We start from the raw sequence: 20,982 nt of genomic DNA on the forward strand, positions 1-20,982 counted from the left end.
ATCGCGTGTAAGAGGACCAGAAGTTCGACGACAACCAGGGGGACCACAAGGACCGGACACGACCGAGCTCTACCCTTCTGATATTTTAAATATCTGGGATTGAGTGAATGTTCCTCTTAGCGAGGAGTGAGAAGCCGACGGCGAGGATAAATCCTACGCGTATAGGCAAAAGTCGAATAATATTTTTTTCCTACAACTGCTATGGAAATTAGCGTATTCTTCATAGCTCACTCAATTTGGAAACTATGTATTGTTTATACCTACTGTGAGAAATATTATTCCACACCACACGTCACTATCCTTGGTAGACCAATGAAATTGGGCTTTTAAGTGTTTCTAACGCAAGAAATAATGACATACTGTCAACAAAGGCCGGTTTCAATTGAATTAGGTACATTACTTGAATTTTTCAAATTTGATCATTTGTAGGAAAAGTATAGGTACAACATGTAGAGAAAAGTATATTGTGCAACAATTGGGTAAAGTACCTACAACTTTTCTAACGAGTGTAGAGTGAGAATAGTTATTTATAATACAAGTGCAGAAGGCATTGATATTCTTCCACGAGTTCAAAATTCAAAAACGAGCCACGAAGTGGCGAGTTTTGGAATGAACGAGTGGTAGAATGAGCCTTCTGTACGAGTATTATACATTATTTTCTCTAATTCATTGCATTCTCATTGAAATTAATGAAATATTTCCATAAATATAATTTAGTGATTTTTGCATTGAAAAATGTTGGTTGGCAGATCTGATTTCTTTAAGGCAATTCGATGAATTGACAGCTAAAGCCGTAGCGGAAAGTTCGGAGTGCCAACATAGAATAATAAAATATAACCATGAAAACTGTGCGTTTCTGATATATTCTCGCACGATTTTGTTCTACAAGATGTGGAAGAATGAACGGAATAACCACAGAATTAGAGAAACGGACTTTCTCTACATGTTGCACACTATACTTTTCCCACAACTGCACAAATTTAAATATGTACGACCTACGCCTACTTTAGAGGCTCTAATTTTCATTTGGTTCATCTCTATATCTCATTAAATCGAATTTAATCAAGAATGACCTGCATAAATAAAACTACCCCTGAATCGAACTATAAGTAACTCGAAGAGAAATCTTGGTGTATCGAGTTAACGACTGTATATTCTATATTCAATGGCTCTATGTCCCCCAGAAATGAGCGATCGAAAATACATAGCTACATATAAATCTTACAAAATACATGATGAGACCTGATTTTTGGATTATTGACAGTACAAAGCATATTATGTCCTTGATACTTAATTTTTAGGGGTAAAGATTTCTAATGCTAAGGCACTGCCTATAAACTGTAGAAAAAAACAATAAAGATATGTAAGGAAATGAAAAGTGTTCGAAAAGCAGAAATAAGAAAATTTCTAAATTTTCCTTACTCATAATAAGATCATGATATCGTTGTTACATATGTAACAACGTCCCAGGAGGAATGTGTATCCCTCCTGGGAGGGATATATCCCCCTTATTCCCCCTCTTTGGGTACGCCACTGGTTGGTTTGTTTTTTAACCCTTTGTGACCGGAATTAATTTTATCAATATTTTTCTGTTGAAAATCAAATAATAGTATTCAAGTATGATTGAATAAAGTGAATAAACATGTTTTTCGGACGAGGAATTTTTGCTTTAGGACGTGTCCTCATTGTGGGGACACTAGGCAATGAAGAAATTTTACACAATGTAAATCATATTATTATTTTTGATGAAACCTAATACAAAAATCTACTTCGTATGAAATTCTGAAAAAAATTTTGAAACAGTCCATAAGATTCGTTGAACTCTTTTTTATTTTGTGGGCAGTACGAGTTTTCACTTGTCCAAATCGTATTATTCCGTGAAATTTTTTGCTTGACAGTATTCAAATCAATTCCATCTTCGCTGCTACATAAATCTTGATCTGCAGCTACATTCATTGAATTATTGGAATGATGTACAACACAATTTTCAATTTCTAAAAGATCGTCCGCATAAACGATATCGAGAGAATTTATGTCAATCAAGTCATTCCCAATTTCCACATCATTCCCTTGAAGTAACTCATCATCAGAACAATCATCAACCTCCGAGTTGTTCCCAGATGGTATTTCTTCTCGAAGAGAGTATAAATCCTGAGAATTAAACTCTTCCAAATCACGAAAAAAGAATAATGTTTTCTCTGAAAAAAAAAATGAAAAAGTTACCATTTGCCTTGTGTCCTCAAGACGAGACCACCGACATTCACGCGAAAAATAAAATTATTATTAGATGATATTCACATTAGCTCACGAACATGACAATTTATAATAAGTTTTTATATATTTCCCAAGAAAAAACCTACCTTCCATGTTTTTTCTCACTTCGAAACACGATAAAATAGCTGCAAGCTGCTTCATATAGCTAGTACACAATCGTGGATATTAGTTTACATCCAATGCGTTTCTGTATGGATCAGCGATGTAGTTCGTGCTCCTATGTGTAGATACGGTATTTACGCGAACTAAGCAATATGATGCTATACGGTGAGCGCATTGGGCGTCTGAGAAAAAAATTATTAACTTGTGTCCCCACAGTGGACACACTAGGACACAAAGGGTTTGTTGAACTTTCAAAAATTTCAATGTCTGATAATTAATATGCACTGAATATACGACAGAAAAATGCTAATTTTCTATATATCGACTAATTTGATGATAGAAACTAGTATGTACCGTATGTAGTTGAGATGGCGCTACGGTCTCTATAATATTCAATACTTTGTTTCTAAAACAGTCAACTACTCCAAGTTTCATTTAAAGAAATAAACTTACATCACGGTAAAACCCCGAGTGGTGGTTTTCGACAAAAATTTTTGTAGCGAACTGTTGAACACTGTTCGTTTTATTTAATAAAATATCAATTCAATTCAACCATTGTGGTTGTCAAACAGAATACTGAACTTGGCTGGTGCGGGCAGTTTTGGTGCCTGAAATAAGGAAATTTTTAGCGATCCCTCAATCCTTAAAGCAGTGAAAACAATTGAAATTTACCAATTTCCATGATAACTTCAACATGCTGAAGTGAAAATTTTGGTGGAAACCTAATAACTATCAGACCATTACGAAGATATTCGCAAATTTCACGCATTTCAATTTCTTCTGAATTATTCCTTTCAGGTTTTTCATAGATTCCCATGAAGTTTTCAAACATTAATTTTTGGCAATAACCAACATTCAGTTCCAGTTATTAATCAGTGGAGCAGGTTCGATTGGAGAAAATCATATTTTTCAAGTAACATCTAGTAAAAAATCAAGTAGTTACCTCAAATTCATTGAAGAAAGTATGCTTATAAGTTACATTGAACACTACAAACAAACCTTTTGGCGATAGACTATCGCAACGTTCATTAGATGAACTCCAATAAAAATTATTTACTTATGATTTAATTTCGATATGTTTTAGCCGCAATGCAAAACAAAAAATATAATTAAATTATAAATATTAGTCAGAAAGTATTGTCTCTGAACTGCTCTAAATTTTTCTTTATTGAGTTTGAGGGATTGGCCACGCAAACGATCGCGATCGGGTTAAGCAGAATAACACCAAAAACAAAAAAGTCATGTAGAAGAATGCGAAAGGTGATAAGAATAATTATTATTAATCACTGAATTGGGGTAGTTGCGGCTCTGTCAGCCTTTCGGGAACTTCGACCAAATTGATATTTTTTCTTAACCTAACTTATTTATACAAACCTAGGAAGGCCCTCGATACTTTTTAACAAAACCGACGACATCCTTAGGATCTTATGATTAACAGTATATAGCATATGTTTTTAATTACTTTTTTGGGGGTCAACATTTTTAATATTAGTTGGTTTGTATTTAAACTGTTGAACTTTTAAGGATTTCAATGTCTGATAATTAATATGCAATGAATATACGACAGAAAAGTGCTAATTTTCTATATATCGAATAATTTGATGATTGAAATGTAAAGGTAATGATAATTATTATTATTAAACACTGAATTGGGGTCATTGCGGCTTTTTCAGCTTTTCGGGAACTGCGACCAAATTGATATTTTTTCTTAACCTCACCTATTTATACAAACCTAGGAAGGCCCTCGATATTTTTAACAAAACCGACGACATCCTCAGGATCTTATGATTAACAGTATATAGCATATGTTTTTGATTACTTTTTTGGGGGTCATTTTTAATGTTAATTGGTTTGTTTTTTAACTGTTGAACTTTCAAAAATTTCAATGTCTGATAATTAATATGCACTTAATATACGCCAGCTAAGTGCTAAAATTTTCTATATATCGAATAATTTGATGATTGAAACTAGTATGTACTGTAAGTAGTTGAGATGGCGCTACGGTCTCTATAATATTCAATCCTTTGTATCTGAAACAGTGAACTCCTCCAAGTTTTATTCAAATAAATACATTCCACCTACGGGGGATTCCAATAAAAAAATAAGCAATTTTTGGGGCGAACGGTGAACACTGTTCGTGTTATTTAATAAAATATAATCTCAACCATTGTGGGCTGTCAAACAGAATACTGAACTTGGCTTGTCCGAGCAGTTTTCGTGCCTGAAATAAGGGAATATATAGTGATCCCTCTATCGTAAAAGCAATGATTTAAATTAAAAAATTAAATTAATTAAATTTAAATTTACCAATTTCCATAATAACTTCAACATGCTTAATTCTTTTATTATTGAAGTGAAAATTTTGATGGAAGTCTAATGACCATTAGACCATTACGAAGATATTCTCAATTTGCAAATTTCACGCATTTCAATTCCTTCTGAGTTATTCCTTTCAGGTTTTTCATAGATTCCCATGTAGTTTTCAAACATTCATTCTTGACAATCAACAACATTCAGTTCCAGTTATTAATCAGTGGAGCAGGTTCGAATGGACAAAATCATATTTTTCAAGTAAAATCTAGTGAAATATCAAGAAGTTACCTCAAATTCATTGAAAAAAGTATGCTTATAACTTACATTGAACACTACAAACAAACCTTTTGGCGATTGACTATCGCAACGTTCAATAGATGAACTCCAATAAGAATTATTTACTTATAATTTAATTTCGATATGTTTTAGCAGCAATGAAAATCAAAAAATACAATTAAATTATAAATATTAGTCAGAAAGTATTGTCTCTGAACTGCTCTAAAGTTTTCTTTATTGAGTTTGAGGGATTGGCCACGCAAACGATCGCGATTAGGTTACGCAGATTAACTGCGTTAATTAATTATTATTAATCACTGAATTGGGGTAGTTACGGCTCTGTCAGCCTTTCGGGAACAGCGACCAAATTGATCTTTTTCTTAACCTCACCTATTTATACAAACCTAGGAAACCCCTGAATACTTTTTAACAAAACCGACGACATCCTTAGGATCTTATGATTAACAGTATATAGCATATGTTTTTAATTCCTTTTTTGGAGGTCATTTTTAATGTAATTTCAATGTCTGATAATTAATACGCACTGAATATATGCCAGAAAAGTGCTAATTTTCTATATATCGAATAATTTGATGATTGAAACTAGTATGTACCGTATGTAGTTGAGATGGCGCTACGGTCTCTATAATATTCAATACTTTGTATCTAAAACAGTCAACTCCTCCAAGTTTTATTTAGAGAAATACATTCTCCCCATGGGGGGTCCTAATGATTATAATAATAATAATAATAATAAGCAATTTTTGGAGCGAACGGTGAACACTGTTCGTTTTATTTAATAAAATATAATTTCAACCGTTGTGGCTGTCAAACAGAATACTGAACTGGATGGTGCGAGCAGTTTTGGTGCCTGAAATAAGGAAATTTTTAGCGATCCCTCAATCGTAAAAGCAATGAAAAAAATTGAAATTTACCAATTTCCATAATAACTTCAACATGCTTAATTTTTTTATTATTGAAGTGAAAATTTTGATAGTAACCTAATGACCATTAGACCATTACGAAGATATTCTCAATTTGCATATTTCACGCATTTCAATTTCTTCTGAGTAATTCTTTTCAGGTTTTTAATAGCTTTCCATGAAGTTTTCAAACATTAATTTTTGGCAAAAACCAACATTCAGTTCCAGTTATTAATCAATCGAGCAGGTTCGAATGGAGAAAATCATATTTTTCATCTAGTAAAATATCAAGAAGTTATCTCAAATTCATTAAAGAAAGTATGGTTATAACTTACATTGAACACTACAAACAAACCTTTTGGCGATAGACTATCGCAATGTTCAATAGATGAACTCCAAGAAGAATTATTCACTTATAATTTAATTTCGATTTGCTTTAGCAGCAATGCAAAACAAAAAATATAATTAAATTATAAATATTAGTCAGAAAGTATTGTCTCTGAACTGCTGTAAAGTTTTCTTTATTGAGTTTGAAGGATTGGCCACGCAAACAATCGCGATCAGGTTAAGCAGACTAACACCAAAAACAAAAAAGTCATGTAGAAGAATGCGAAAGGTGATAAGAATAATTATTATTAATCACTGAATTGGGGTAGTTGCGGCTTTGTCAGCTTTTCGGGAAATGCGACCAAATTGATCTTTTTCTTAACCTCACCTATTTATACAAACCTAGGAAGCCCCTGAATACTTCTTAACAAAACCGACGACACCCTTAGGATCTTATGATTAAAAGTATATCGCTTATGTTTTTGATTAATTTTTGGGGGGTCAACATTTATTATATTAGTTGGTTTGTTTTTTAACTGTTGAACTTTTAAGAATTTCAATGTCTGATAATTAATTCGATTGTTTGACTCAATCATCTTAAAGAAAAAAAAAACAAAATGTTTTATAAAATCGAACCTTGGCAGAACGACATAAACCGCAGGGTTTGTTCTAGAGTGGCGGCAAATATTAATAATAATAATAATAATAATATCTTAATCAAGATAGTGCCCTCATTGCAAAAAAATAATAATACATGATATAGGGGCGAAGTCTAGCTTGAGCTACTCCACTCAACGCCAAAATAGAAAATATATAAAAATCAAATAAAATACAAATATCCTGGAAAATAGTAATAACAAAAAATTATATATTCAAACAAGAAATAATAACACTGAAATAGCAACAGTGAATTCAGATCAACAAATCATCTGTTCCCTTAACAAACCCTCCCTCAAAATCTTCCTCAATGATCTCACAGAGACCACCCAACATGAAATTAAGTAAACATTATGTACCTTCACTGCATTATAAGTGAAGAAGCGCTGAAACATTGGTGGTAGGCATTTTCTACTTTTTCCGAGAAATCTGGATTACTAGAAAATTGTATTAAATAATCATTTTCAACGAATTTTACACATGATTTTTTTTTAAAGTTTATTTTTTGTTCTTGTTCTTTGCATGGTTCCTTCTCATCTCATCATTTTATTTTTGATGTGACACTACACAATAAAACTGCTAAAAATCAACCAGCTTGATATGATTCAAGTAATTGATAAATAATACTTGACTTGACTTGAGATTGAAAAACTACTACTTGACTTGAGCTTGACTTGAAATCAAGTCAAGCTAAAGCAAGTTTTTTGAAAATTAAGCCAAGCCGTGAATCCCTTTTTTCCTTTCAGGTACACACAGCCATTCAACAGCCAGGTTTCTTGAGGGTAAAAAGAGGATACAATTCATTGAGAGTGGAAAATCTGGTTAAACATATGCGACCGCATAAAGATCCTACAGATCCGTACTTTCCACTTCAGTGGTATTTGAAAAACACAGGACAAAATGGGGGGAAGACAAAATTAGACTTGAACGTTGAAGCAGCTTGGGCCCAAGGATTCACAGGGAAAAACATCACAACAGCCATTATGGATGATGGTAAATGACTATAATCGATTGATTTTTTATTTTGAATCTGCTATTTTCTCAGCAGTTTGTGAAAGCGTTGATCGACTGGCAAATTCGTTGAATGTATCTCAAAATAAGTATTTTAATCAATATAATAGTCAAAAATTTAGGAAAGCACTCAATTGCGAGACTACATATACCTATAAACTATAAACGTGGTCTCTGAGGAGGCTCATGAACGAACAAGCGCCCAAAAATTTTTGTTTGACTATTTTCTTTCTCTAATACCAAATTTTTTATTGAAGAGAATATCGTATTGTATGTATATACATAATACAAATCAAATAATAAACACCGATATAAAACAAATGGGGAAAGCACTGACGTAAAGTTAGGAGCTTTTGATCGCTTGTTCAAATTAATATTGATGTAATTTTTTCAAGATTTATCATATGCATTCAAATCATTATCTCACAACCTTGCATTAGATTTCTCTTCATATAATTCTGAAGATTTCTGACTCAATAATATTTCATTAAATCTTATGACCACAAGTTGGAGGTTGGAACTTCCTGGTCTCTGAGTTATCAAAATATTTCCTCCCAAATTTCAACTATTGTGGAATACATTTGCTCAATTAGTCTTCTAAGTGGCATGTCATAAAAAAGGTACCTACTTTCAATACAATGTCATTTTTCACTTTGTTGAGGAAACCAAAAATCCTGTAAATTACAACAGGTTTACCCAAAGACGTGAAAACACCGAGTCTATGAAAATTATACATATGAAATCCAGAGGCAGGAAACTTGAATATTTACAGGGGCGGCGCGAATGATTTTGGCTCCTGAAGGAAATAATTTGGAGTCCCTGCTGAAAATGCATCAATAACCACATGTGAGATGACCTCCCTCATAACAACTCCTGCCTCAGTGAAAGCGGGAATTCAGGGAATGTTGATAAACGCACCAGAGCGGAACAACCTCATGTTGTTTTTAAGGATCGGAGAATTTGAAAAGGCAGCCATAAAACTGAGCCGAATTTCCGCCCCTCAAATGGAAGCGTCTGAAACATCATTATACTCTAAGTCTAAAACGGTCGCATCACTGTTTTACACTTAACGCCGACCCTGACTATTCAGAATCCATTGAAATTCATAAGCTAGTGAACAGCTATAGTTTCGAAATTATGTTACTCAAAAATATTAGGAGTTTAAATAATATCTAAAATCCTAGACATTCACATAACGTTGAAATATGATATTGTTATTGTATTGTTAACTAAATTTTATATCCTTTTTTTATTTTTGTTTTACCTCTTTTTTCCCTTTTCTTTTGTACAGGGTGGGCAAATTTCGATGTTTAAGCACTACAACTTTTAAACCAGATGAGATAGACAAAATCTGATACCCCATTCTCGGTCTCTTTTTCTGAGAAACTAACAAGGGTAGTATTCATTTTTGGCCACCTTCTTTTGTTTTCGAGTTATAAGCGAAAATTGGAAAAATGGCGATATCGAAAAACATTTATATCTCCGCTAATACTGATGATAGAGCTCTGAAATTAAAACATCATGCAGGCACTTTTTTACGTAGAATCCAGTGGCGTGCTCGTATTTTCAAAAGGGTTTCTAATTACGATGCTATGACCCAAAGTTATGTTTTTTCAAATGGGAACACTAGATTTTTGTGCCATTTTCTGACAGCTTAATTTTTCCTGATTTCAAAACTATATAACATCGCATGATTCCTAGTAAATTAAATAATAGAAAATGGTCAAAAACCTTTTTTTACTCAAGAGTCTCAATATTTCTATGGTTTCAACTGTTGATGAGCACTGAAAAATTGTGCTTTCTATAACAAGAGCGGTGTCCTTCCGGCAATGTGATTATTTCGATGCTTTTACCTTATTTCTACAAAATTCGAATCGATATTTATTTTATACAAATAGTTTCGAAAAAATAAACGAACTTGGAAAAAGTTTCCTAGGTAGCTTGAACAGAGTTTAAAAAATTCATCTATTGAAATATCGAGAAGAGGTGTCGACTGTGCATTGTGCAATTGTTGTCATTATTAGGTTAAATATTATTTCTTGTTTGTCCCTTCGTAATTAAATTATTGAGTTCAATCATGTATGCATTGTTTCATATGCTGTTTAAAATGGATTGGTACTTGTACGTATTGATTCTGGAGACCTATGTAAATAATCTTCTGATACATGCATCTCAGTACAACTCTTTCGATTGAAAAATTCGATCTTGTGGTTTCTCCGTTATTTACAAATCAATTTTTAGATAAAAAAATTTATGAAACATATCTAGATTCGAATTTTGTAGGAATAATTGAAAAGCATAGAAATAATCAGATTGACGGAAGGACACTGCTCTTGTTATAGAAAGCTCAATTTTTCAGTGTTCATCAACAGTTGAAACCATAGAAATATTGAGACTCTTATGTGAAAAGAGGATTTTGGCCATTTTCTTTTATTCATATTAATCCAAATCATACGATGTTATATATTTTTGAAATCAAGAAAAATTAAGCTTTCAGAAAATGGCACAAAAATCTAGTGTTCCCATTTGAAAAAACATAACTTTGGCTCATAGCTTCGTAATAAGAAACCCTTTTGAATTGGACTGGATTCTACGTAAAAAGTGCCTGTATAATGTTTTAATTTCAGAGCTGTATCATCAGTATCAGCGGAGATATAAATGTTTTTCGATATCGCCATTTTTCCAATTTTCGCTTATAACTCGAAAATAAAAGAAGGTGGCCAAAAATGAATACTACCCTTGTTAGTTTCTCAGAAAAAGAGACCGAGAATGGGGTATCAGATTTTGTCTATCTCATCTGGTTTAAAAGTTGTAGTGCTAAAACATCGAAATTTGCCCACCCTGTACATATAAATATTCCTAACCATTTGTAGAATCAGTGTCTGAAGATGAATTCGAAATGAGCTCGAAATTGCGCGGTTACACAATGTAATCCTCAATTTTTAATTTACTATTTTCACGTTACGTGATCAAGGGTCCTGCACGATATAATCAGCAAGCACTGCGAAATATCTGCTCTGAGAAACGGGCTTGGGAGTATTATAAAGGATCCTCTACATGAAAGGTAAAGTAGGAATTCTAGTCATGCCGTCGCTCGTCAGAGAATTTTTCCATTTTCCTCTTATTTTAAGGTAATTCCATTACTCCAATAGTTCCAGTATTCCTCTGAGGATGGGAGATGAAAGTGAGGTGCTCATACATAAATGATAAGCTTATTAGTTATTCGTCAAACTACTCAAACTATTTCATATATGCCCTCGACGATCGAAGATCATAAACTTTTCCAGGAAACTAATTATTCTGTTTTTATGTTTGCAGGAGTTGACTACATGCATCCAGATTTGAAATTCAACTATGTGAGTAATATTTTATTATCTGTCTATATTTCACTAAGGTTCTACTAGCTGTTGACGTACAAATATGGAGTACATATTTGACTCTCGAATGATAGGATCTAGAAATTTTTAGGGTATAGGTTCGAATCTCGAATGCAGTGGTTGGTCTAAATACTACTAGGATTCCGTGAATAAGGCAGTTCAAAATTTTTTTTCTTAAAAATTTCAAAACTTACCATGAGATGGAATATTGAAATAATAATTTCAAGTTTCATGCATCGTTTTATTTTGTTCGGAAGGGTATCTAAAAATTGAAACAAAATTTCGGTGACTGCCAAACTGACGCACTTGGATTTTTGGGTGTACCCAGATAGATATACAGTTGTAATGAATGTGAATAATAATTTACAATTAGTACAGGCTCATTGAAAGGATATTTAACAAATTCCCGTTTCTATCTCAGTAGAGTGAACGCAAACAAAGTCGTTATCACCCCTCACATTTATTAGGCATTAATTCCTTCATCCTGGCTTAAGATAAACACCCCAGGGTGGTTGGCACTGTCGATATCCCACGATAAAACAACTATGGTCAAATTTCAAGAGAATTGTACAGGATGTCAAAGCAATAAAATTTAGTCGTAAAAACTCTAGGGAGGATTAAATGGCCCAAAAACTTGGAACATAAAAATCTTTTTTGTTCGGAGGACCACCAGCGGTACGTTCCTGATTTTAGGCGGTGCTAACGGTACAACCCCATGTCAATAGTACATAACATGGGGTGGGACCAATAATCTGGGTACATAAGGACAATCACTCTGATTGGACGAAAGGAAAAAGAAGATAGACGCTTAGAAAAATTTGGTAGAAGGAGGGTGATGATTATTCAACTATAAAAACAATAGTTTTCAATTCAGTAGACAGTTCAAGTTCGATCCTAAGTTGAATAAAGTTCAAGTCGGTTTGCGGGAACGGTTTCAGGAAAGGTACAAATAGGGAATTTGTTGAAAGGTTTATTCGAACAGTGATTGTGATATCCAGGGTAAGGATATTTAATTTAATCTTATATATATATTGTTTAATGATTTTTCTCTTTATAAAAGATTTACCAAAATAGTCCAAGATTGTCGAGTGTTATAATTTTTTCTTATTTACTATTAAGGTGTTTGCCATAAGCTAGTAATGTGCAAATTTTATTGACTGTATTTTCTCATTAATTATTTCAATCCATTATTAAACTTTGTTATTCAAAAATACTTGGTCTCATTCAGTGAAACACCTCCTCGAAAAAGATCAAATATAAGAGTTATCCTAGTGCATAAGCCGGACGCACGAAAGATTCTTTCATAAAAGAGAAATTGTGTTAATTTCAAAATAACTATACTGGCCGGAACTATAGAAAGCCGCTCTTCTAATAAGTTCTTTTTTTTTTAAACATTAACACCCAACTACAGGCCAGTTTATTACACAGTAACAATTTCAAGCTTCATGCAAAATGGAATCATAGATCATTTGAGAAGGCTATTGGAAAACAAATAATTAATATGACAACATCCGATCGGGTTGAGATTCAGCTTATAGATATACTAACTAACAAAGAAACTGCAACACCCAGAAGGAGCTGTTTAAATTTTAAATTGTTTCGGTGAAACATAGTTAGTATACCAAGGAGTGAATGATTGAATTTGGAAAAAAAAACATGAAGGTTTTTCCATGTAAACAAATTTTATTACTTAAATATTGTAGTCGTTTTTGTGCAAGTTTTTTAAATTTTACGACAAACCAGCTGTTCGAGAAGATCCAAAGTCGATGTTTAGTAGTTGTTGAAATGTCAAGAGCATGTGTACGCGGAATTTATCACCAGCTAAGTGAATTTGAAAGAGGTTTACCGTCGGATAAGCTCTTTTGGACTGCAGCATTATCGACCCCATTTTGTGTTACCTCTGGCGGTTGAGCATCGCCGGCAACGATTACAGTGGCGGAGAGAACGTCAACATTGGAATGTGAAATGGCTTCAGTTCGTCTTTTCTGATGAATCTAGATTCTCCTTGGGTGCACATGATGGCCGAAAAAGGGTTAGACGACGTCAGGGGAAAAGACATGAACCTCAGTTTGATGTTGAGCGTCATGTACACCGGACAGTAGGCGTTACGATTTGGGGTGCTATTGCACATGCAAGTAGGTCACCTTCAGTCTTTATTCGAGGTAACATAAAAGCGCTTAGTTACCTTCAAGAAATAGTGGAGCCATATGTTCTCCCTTACCTTTACCGGCTCGCGAATCCAATATTTCAGCAAGATAATGCCCGATCCCATGCTGCAAGAGTTAGTTTAAACTTTTTCGAAGCGACTCATATGAATCTTTTGCCATGGCTACCCAGATCCACCGATCTTTCGCCCATAGAGCATGTTTGGGTCATTATGGGTAGAAGGCTTGAAATTCACACCAGCCCCCACGGACTTTAGCGGCTTTGATATATGAAGTACAGGTAGCTTTGGGTAGTATCCCTCAATAAGAAATAGACCATCTCATTGCATCAATGCCAAGACGTGTTGGGGAGTGTATAGATAATTGCAGTTGACAAACACATTATTAACAAATTTATTAAAAAAATTCCAAACCCTTCGTTTTTTCTCTGAATTTCAGTCATTTACTCCTTGCTATACTATCAATGCTATCAACAAAATGAAGAATATTTAAACTTCTCCTTCTGGGTGTTGCAGTTTCTTTGTCAGTTAGTATATTAGGTCAACTGTTCGATACCAATGAATATCTAACTTCATAGTATCCCTCTCAAAGCAATCCATGTTTCTATTGGCAAAAAAGTAGGACAACCAATTTTCACAGGCCTTTATTGAGTCCAAATTTATACCTCCAAGCGCATTGTTCATAGAAAAGAATAGGTGCTAGTTAGTCGGTGCCAGGTCTGGACTATAGGGTAGATGCATAAGAACTTCTCTTCCGAGCACTCGGAGTTTTTGGTGAGTCATCAAAGGTATGTGCGACCACATTGTCGATTTCTCACCTAATCACCGATGCTGGCGGCTTATGTTCGATCGCCAGCTTCAAACAGTCCAGTTAATCAAAGCGAAATTCAGAATTGAGCGTTTGACAGTAGGGAAGCAGTTAATTGAAGAGTATTGCCTGCCCACCAAACAGACAGCAACGATCGATTTTCAGCTCATGGCCTATGCTATGACTACTAACATGTAACATGACCGTCTATCTCTATATTTGGCTGCCAGTGTGTGGTGAATCACACCTTCATAACGCCGTATTGTATGATCCGATGTAACCAATAGCGAACGAGATATACTTAGTTGAAAAAAAAGGGTGCGGTATTTATTAAATTTAATTTAATTTATATAATGTTTTTATACATATAATTTATTTGGGAAAAGCAATTCAACTACGAGTCTCAGGAGTTGTGAGACAATAACTAAAATTATACGCTTTTTTTGATTCCACTTCAGAAAACAGCTGACCCACCTAAGCATTTGGTATGCTTGTATTGTGGGGTCACCTGCTCTCCGATTGGACCTGAGTTTGGTGTAAAATAAACCTGCTGAAACAGCAGGAGCACAGCATGTGAGGCTCGTAACTTATACACAAAGGCAAATAAAAGCAACAAAAGTGACAAAAGCAACAAAAACAAAAATGATATACGAAATTACTTCTCTCCAACTTAAGATAAAATAACAATTTCAATCTCAAAGGCAGAAACATACTTACTCGACGCAAAGCAGACCGACATTATGCACAAAAATTTGGAGTACTGGGTTCCCTATAAGCGAACATACTAGCACAACTTGACGCTGGTTGATGGCAACCGTCGGCTACCGATCTGAAGGATCTAGGTCATTCACATGTTGAATTCAAAGCTTGAAGAACTGCTGTAAATTTTTATTATTATTCACACATGGTGAATCGAAGCGTCAATTGGGTCTAGCCAGCTCACCTAGATAAATTAAACTAATTTAGATTAGATGAAATAGAATAATCACACCTATACATAGGTGCTTGAATCATTAAACATTTCTCGATTTTTTTCGAAATCATTCATTTATTGAGAAAAGTCTATTTATATTTTTTCCAGAATTCAAAAGCCAGTTATGACTTCAGTAGTAATGATCCGTTTCCATATCCGAGATACACAGATGATTGGTTCAATAGGTAAGTAGTAATTCAATCATAATACATATTCAGTTACTTAATTTGTTGTTTTATGTTTATCTTAAGAACTCACACGATCGTGAATAGATAATAAAAAACTTCCAGACACAGAATAATTGAATGTTCGCCCTGTATATGCATTTCGGAAGACCAATCTATCTGATTCCTGAATTCTGAAATAAACAACCTACTGATACTGCTGCAAAATACATTTTTCGGCAACCGGCGTCCGGGAAGTGCTCACTTCCCGGATGCTTTTTCTCTGAGAAAGTAGCATTTCCCGGCCTAGTCCGGAAAGTACGTACTTCCCGGACTAGGCCGGAAAAGAATCATAGAATCCATAGCAACCGAGATAACGGCTGACAGTTCATATGAAATTAGTTGTCAAAAATTTGCATGTTTTTTGATCGCAATCGCAATAAAATATGGAAAGCAGCAGCGATAGTGTTATTTTACATGGTTGCCGAAAAAATATTGTACGCAACACGCCCGAAAATGGTTTTTTTGGACTCACAGACTTCCAGGACTCGCTTACACTCGTCCTGGAATTTTGTCTATTCGTCCAAAAAAACCCTATTTTCCGGACTTGTTACGTAAATTACTATTTTGTTAAAATTACATGACCTTTCATTGGGCAAAGTTTGCCGATGAGGTATACCCTGTATATTCAGCGTACAATCTTCTTTTTAGTTATTAGATACTTAAAGGTGAGAGAGTTATCTCCATTCATTGAAACTATTATAATTTTTTCAGAAGACAAAATCGAATTGAAAACATAATTGTAGACGAAGATTGGTTCTACAATTATTAACATTGATAGTATTTGTTTTTACTTCTCATTGTTTTTTTTTCTGTGAAGATTTTGAATGATAATTGGTTTGATTGTGAAAAGTTGAACTTTTTATAATTCGAATAATCCTCCATGTCTGAAAATTAATAATCGCTGAATATACCTACGACAGAAAAGTGCTAGTATGCAAGTTATCTATAAGACGATTGGTGGATAAAGTCATGGTTGTAGTTGAGATGGCGCTACAATCTCTGTAATATTCAATACTTTATTTCTCAATGTTATAACCAGGTCAACTCCTTCTTTAATTATTATCCACAAATCTTCAGATCTAATGATAATTTTTCTAGAGAACAAGAACAAAGTTCTCATAATGATAATTAAATACACTACTGTCACTGTCACATTTCCAGTTGTATCTTCTTCCAGGCTATCTTATTAGATAGCCTGGAAGAAGATGCAACTGGAAATGTTTTACAGAAATATATATAGGGCACACAGCCGCCTTACGTAAATTACTATTTTCTGAGATAATTAACGTAGTACAGTTGTCATCATCCCGTAGCCGCTGCTGTCATGTAGGCCTCATCCAATTCCCAGCAATTCTCTTTATGTCATCGGTTCATCAGCGTGTCGGTGGTCCGCTTATGCTACGCTTATCCTCCCGTGATAGCTTTTCCAATATTCTCCTGGTCCATCTTTCGTTTGATCTTCTAGCTATATCACTTGCCCATCTTCACTTCAATCTAGTCATGTGTTCAGTTATGTCTTTGGGGTATCGCGTTTTCGTGGGGATTATTGAAACACTGATGGACGACAGACGAGAACTTCATTGTGGTACAGCACGCGGAAACATCCTCGGATACTCTACTAACTCAACTGGTCACCACTTCGCAACGTACTCCACTGAATTTTCCCTTTTCCCAGATTTAAACCTGGGTTACAAACATTAAAACATATTGTACACCGTGAATTTCTTCTTCCTTTTCTTATTCTCTAAGTTGTATACCTGCGCAATGGTATCATGGTGCCTGCACACTAATTAGGGCAGAGGAAAGATATTCTCTATTGCATCTTTCTGAGAACCCTATGAATGAGAAAGTTGTGTGCACAAGTACCACGAAAGATCATTGCTAATGCAGGTACATTTATATTAAGTATTGTGACGATAATTTTGGCTAGACACAGAGATTATGTCTAATATTTAATGGATTCGGTCCTTACTTGGCGGAAATTCATTATAAATAAAATAAAAAAAAAAAAAAAACATAGTGGAAATTACTTCGTTTTATTTTATTGATTATGTCTAATTGCTTTTTGTTGCCACAAGTCGAATAGATTAAAAATAAAGAGTTCAGCATCATTCACTCATTGCACATGAACAGGATAATACAACAATAATCCACAATTATATGTTAGATAGTTTATTGGGATGGTTTCCATCATCTGTGCGGTTGGTTGTTTCCGACGTTTCGGCAAGCATTCGTCTGCCGTCTTCAGGTTATTGGTCCTGAGAAGGAACGATTGTTCCCAGGAACTGTTTGTCAAAATTAAATACTTTTTTTGAGTTCGTATGAGTGAAGGGGAGTTTGAACTTATGTCGTCTCGGTTGCAGTCCCTCCACAGAAGCAGGTTGTAATCTATACGCATTAAGCTTAATATAAGTTAAACCTTACTTCTGGTATGCGCAATTGGGATATGCACTATTTGGTGGTGTTCAGATGTTATCGACCTGAGCAGGGTTCAATTTCCTCAAATTGGATCTAATGATTGGTGCCCAGACTTCCTTTATCTCCAGAGACGGCATGCTCATGGGATTCGGAGTGATAGCCATGAAGGCTGCTTCTTTAAGTTTCCTCCGTTTTGATCTTTCTTCCTTTGATATTATGGAAGCCTCATCCCATTTAATCTTATGGTCTTCATGCCAAGAATGCCAAGTAGGTTAGCCCTAATGAATATCTCCAGGTTCTCGTTGAGGAAGTTGAGGGGCGATCTCATAATAACTTATAGATCGCTACATAGTCTCTTCGGTTGTGACCTCAGTCATCTTTTTGTGCTCAACTCAAATAATCTCAGAGGACATATGTTCAAACTCTCACGTGAGAGATTCTTTACCACCACCAGGCAGTACTTCATCTCCAACAGAGTATTCGAGGTTTGGAACAGATTGCCGACCGAGATAGTTTGTGCGCCTAGTGTGAACAGTTTCAAGAACAAACTTGACTTGTGGGCCTCACAGAATGCACTGTGTTTGTGAAATTGAATTGTTTTTTTTTTTTTTTCTGTGATCTTTTTTCATTCAATAGCACGAATTTTGTTTTCATCCCTTTCTTCTTATAATTTTTTTTTCAATATTTTTGTAAGCTTGTAATTTGTGACAACATTACTTATTTTAACATATTTTAGAGTTTATAGGCTAAGCCTCAACTCTGTATCACGTTATAATAATAATAATAATAATAATATTGGACTAGCCTGGTTTTATCTGTTTCTCCCAGTCGAGCTAGTTTTTGATGATCTTTGACTTTTATGTTCAGGAGGCGTTTGGTCTCTCCAATGTAAGTTCTGCCACACTCGCATAGTTTTTCGTATACACAATTTTTCGTTCTTTGATCTTCGTTGTCAGGTTTCACCTCAGTTGGGTTAGTCCTGACAGTTTTTTTTGTTTGGAATGCTGTTCTCACACCGTATCTATTACTCATTCTTCTCAGTTGGCACGAAATCGTAGAGGAAAACAAATCAGATCAATTAATCAAGAATTAATTCAAACAAGAGACAGTTTTCCTGATAACCCTTTTACATATGGGATGACTGATTATCGTTTCTAATGATTCCTTTTTGTGTTTCTGGTCGGTGCTCTGTGTTTTCCCTTGGTATCCTGGCGATTTCTAGGTGGTATCTGATTGGGGTAGCCGTTCTTCTCGAGAGTTTCTGTGATTTTGTTGAATTCCTCTAGAGCATTCTAGAGTTGCTCTGTCATAAAGGCATCTGGCTACTCCAAGTTGGGTGTTAAGTTATTCCACAGTTATATTTCAAGAGAATCTTTGAAAGAAGATTAAGACTTATTGCAGCAATAACAACATCAATGATGCAAAATGAAATGAATTGAGCCATAGTTATTGTACAGAATGGTCACCTCCAACTTCAATCAAGCTAAAAGGGTACTGGGGGTAATGAACTGCTTCCCACCAAGACTTCCAAAAATAAATTTTGGAATTCGCGCCAAAATGAAGAACGAACATTTTCCCATGAAAATGAACCAATAGTTCCATAATACATCCTTCAGTGTCACAATATATGAGAAAATTTTCAAGTCATATCATTTCATTTCATCTTCTTTCAATGATTCCTCTGATCATCAACTCGTTAATTTTAGTAGAAAAGCAGAACTTCTCCCCAACTTGAATTGTTCATCAGTGAACTCACCAACGAACCAAACTAGAATTTCTCAATAGATTATTCAATTGAATTCTCCCCTCTGTCACTAATCCTGATGCCATGTTTCATCCAATTTTCTACCTCGTTTAGTGACATACTGAAAATCGATATACGTTGATTTCCATTTTAATTGAGAAACACGGATTGGTGACACAGTAATAGAGAGTATGAGCTTCGATTAAGAGGTTAAATCCAATTTGTCAACAAGCCACTTTTCGATCAGGCTATAAATATTCATCCGCACGTACTAAACACCGACTATTTTCGATAATGAAACTGTGGGAGGAGATAATTGGATGCATTTTGAAGTGGGGGTTGCATTAAATTCGATTTTGAAGGACTTGGCTCAGATATAAACGTGTTTTGGAATAATTGTGATGAATCTGTATAAAAAATTTTAGTTTCCTATATAATTTTCATTCGAAAATGTTTCGCATTCCGAGGTAGGGGCTGTTAATTTTTTTCTTAAAAACTAACTATTAATTGATTGCTCTGAAACCGGTGGACTTATTCATTTTGATTACTTTGCGAAGCTCCTACGCTAAAACTATTGATTTTACAAAAAAAATGCAGATGAATAAATTGTAGAAAATATTCTCTAGTGCAATATTATATAAAGGGTGTTCTATCTCAGACGAGCCACCCCGTGTATTTCTTATCCCATAATGATTGGAAAAATTTTCTGAAACACGCCGAATGATTTTGTTTGGGGAACATCTTTTGACGTAATTTCGACGCTTGAACAAGCACCTGCTTGGAGGGGGCGCTTCAACCCTTCACAATTAAAGAGGAGAAAGGTGATACACCATTTGGAAGGTCTTGGAAACCTCTTCACAACGTTATTCTGATGAACCGTTTTCGCCATAAATCGATTTTTTAGCTCAAATGAGTCACCTTGAATATTTCAGGTTTTCAACAATATACAAGCCCATTTATTCTATTCAACGACAGAAGGAAGAATCTGATGGATTCAAATCTGGTGACCTAGGAGGCCACAAAATGGGACCAAAGTGCTCAATCCATCTTTGAGGATGAATGTTCGTCCAAATATTTGGATTTGGGGGGCCAAAGTAAAGCAAAATTATAGTTCTGATGATCTTTTAGCCTTAGTATGTCAAATTTTAGGGGAGGGGGGCAGCAGAACTTCAGGGGGGGGTGACCCTAGCGTCGCTTCTGCACATTACCCCCATTAATTCGAAGGTATTCGTTCTAGAAGGTACCTCATACATTACACACCTTGACTTCAACCATTGGTGGTGCTAATGTTAAAGTTGCGAAAAACAAATTATTTTCATGCATTTCATATAACACTCGAAAATTCGCATAATGTTGCAGAAAAATAGTGATGACCCATCAGAGTTATT

The 20,982-nt window shown here is 34.7% G+C and overlaps 2 protein-coding genes across 3 annotated transcripts in view; one reads left to right on the plus strand and one right to left on the minus strand.

Moving 5' to 3' along the window:
• LOC123682466 (neuroendocrine convertase 2) overlaps positions 1-20,982 on the plus strand; it is a 122,095-nt gene that overhangs the window by 51,983 nt on the left and 49,130 nt on the right. For both annotated transcript variants that reach the window (XM_045621080.1, XM_045621089.1), the window contains exons 3-5: positions 7,619-7,865; positions 11,202-11,239; positions 15,314-15,390. In XM_045621080.1, coding sequence (XP_045477036.1) covers positions 7,619-7,865; positions 11,202-11,239; positions 15,314-15,390 — 362 coding nt within the window. The remainder of the gene's footprint in view (positions 1-7,618; positions 7,866-11,201; positions 11,240-15,313; positions 15,391-20,982) is intronic.
• LOC123682479 lies at positions 1,720-2,518 on the minus strand. The gene is made up of 2 exons (XM_045621113.1): positions 2,361-2,518; positions 1,720-2,198 (listed from the first exon to the last, which is right to left on the minus strand). Exons 1-2 carry the CDS (start codon positions 2,413-2,415, stop codon positions 1,753-1,755), a joined length of 501 nt encoding a protein of 166 aa, XP_045477069.1. The 5' UTR covers positions 2,416-2,518; the 3' UTR covers positions 1,720-1,752.

This window comes from Harmonia axyridis, chromosome 1, assembly GCF_914767665.1.
Source record: "Harmonia axyridis chromosome 1, icHarAxyr1.1, whole genome shotgun sequence".
Classification (NCBI taxonomy): domain Eukaryota; kingdom Metazoa; phylum Arthropoda; class Insecta; order Coleoptera; family Coccinellidae; genus Harmonia; species Harmonia axyridis.

Bases quoted from the DNA above. Each gene is read 5' to 3' on its own strand.
- LOC123682479 (XM_045621113.1), bottom strand. From the start codon at position 2,415: ATGAAGCAGCTTGCAGCTATTTTATCGTGTTTCGAAGTGAGAAAAAAC. The intron at 2,199-2,360 runs GTAGGTTTTTTC...TTTTTTTTTCAG, and splicing joins AGTGAGAAAAAACATGGAAG to AGAAAACATTATTCTTTTTT.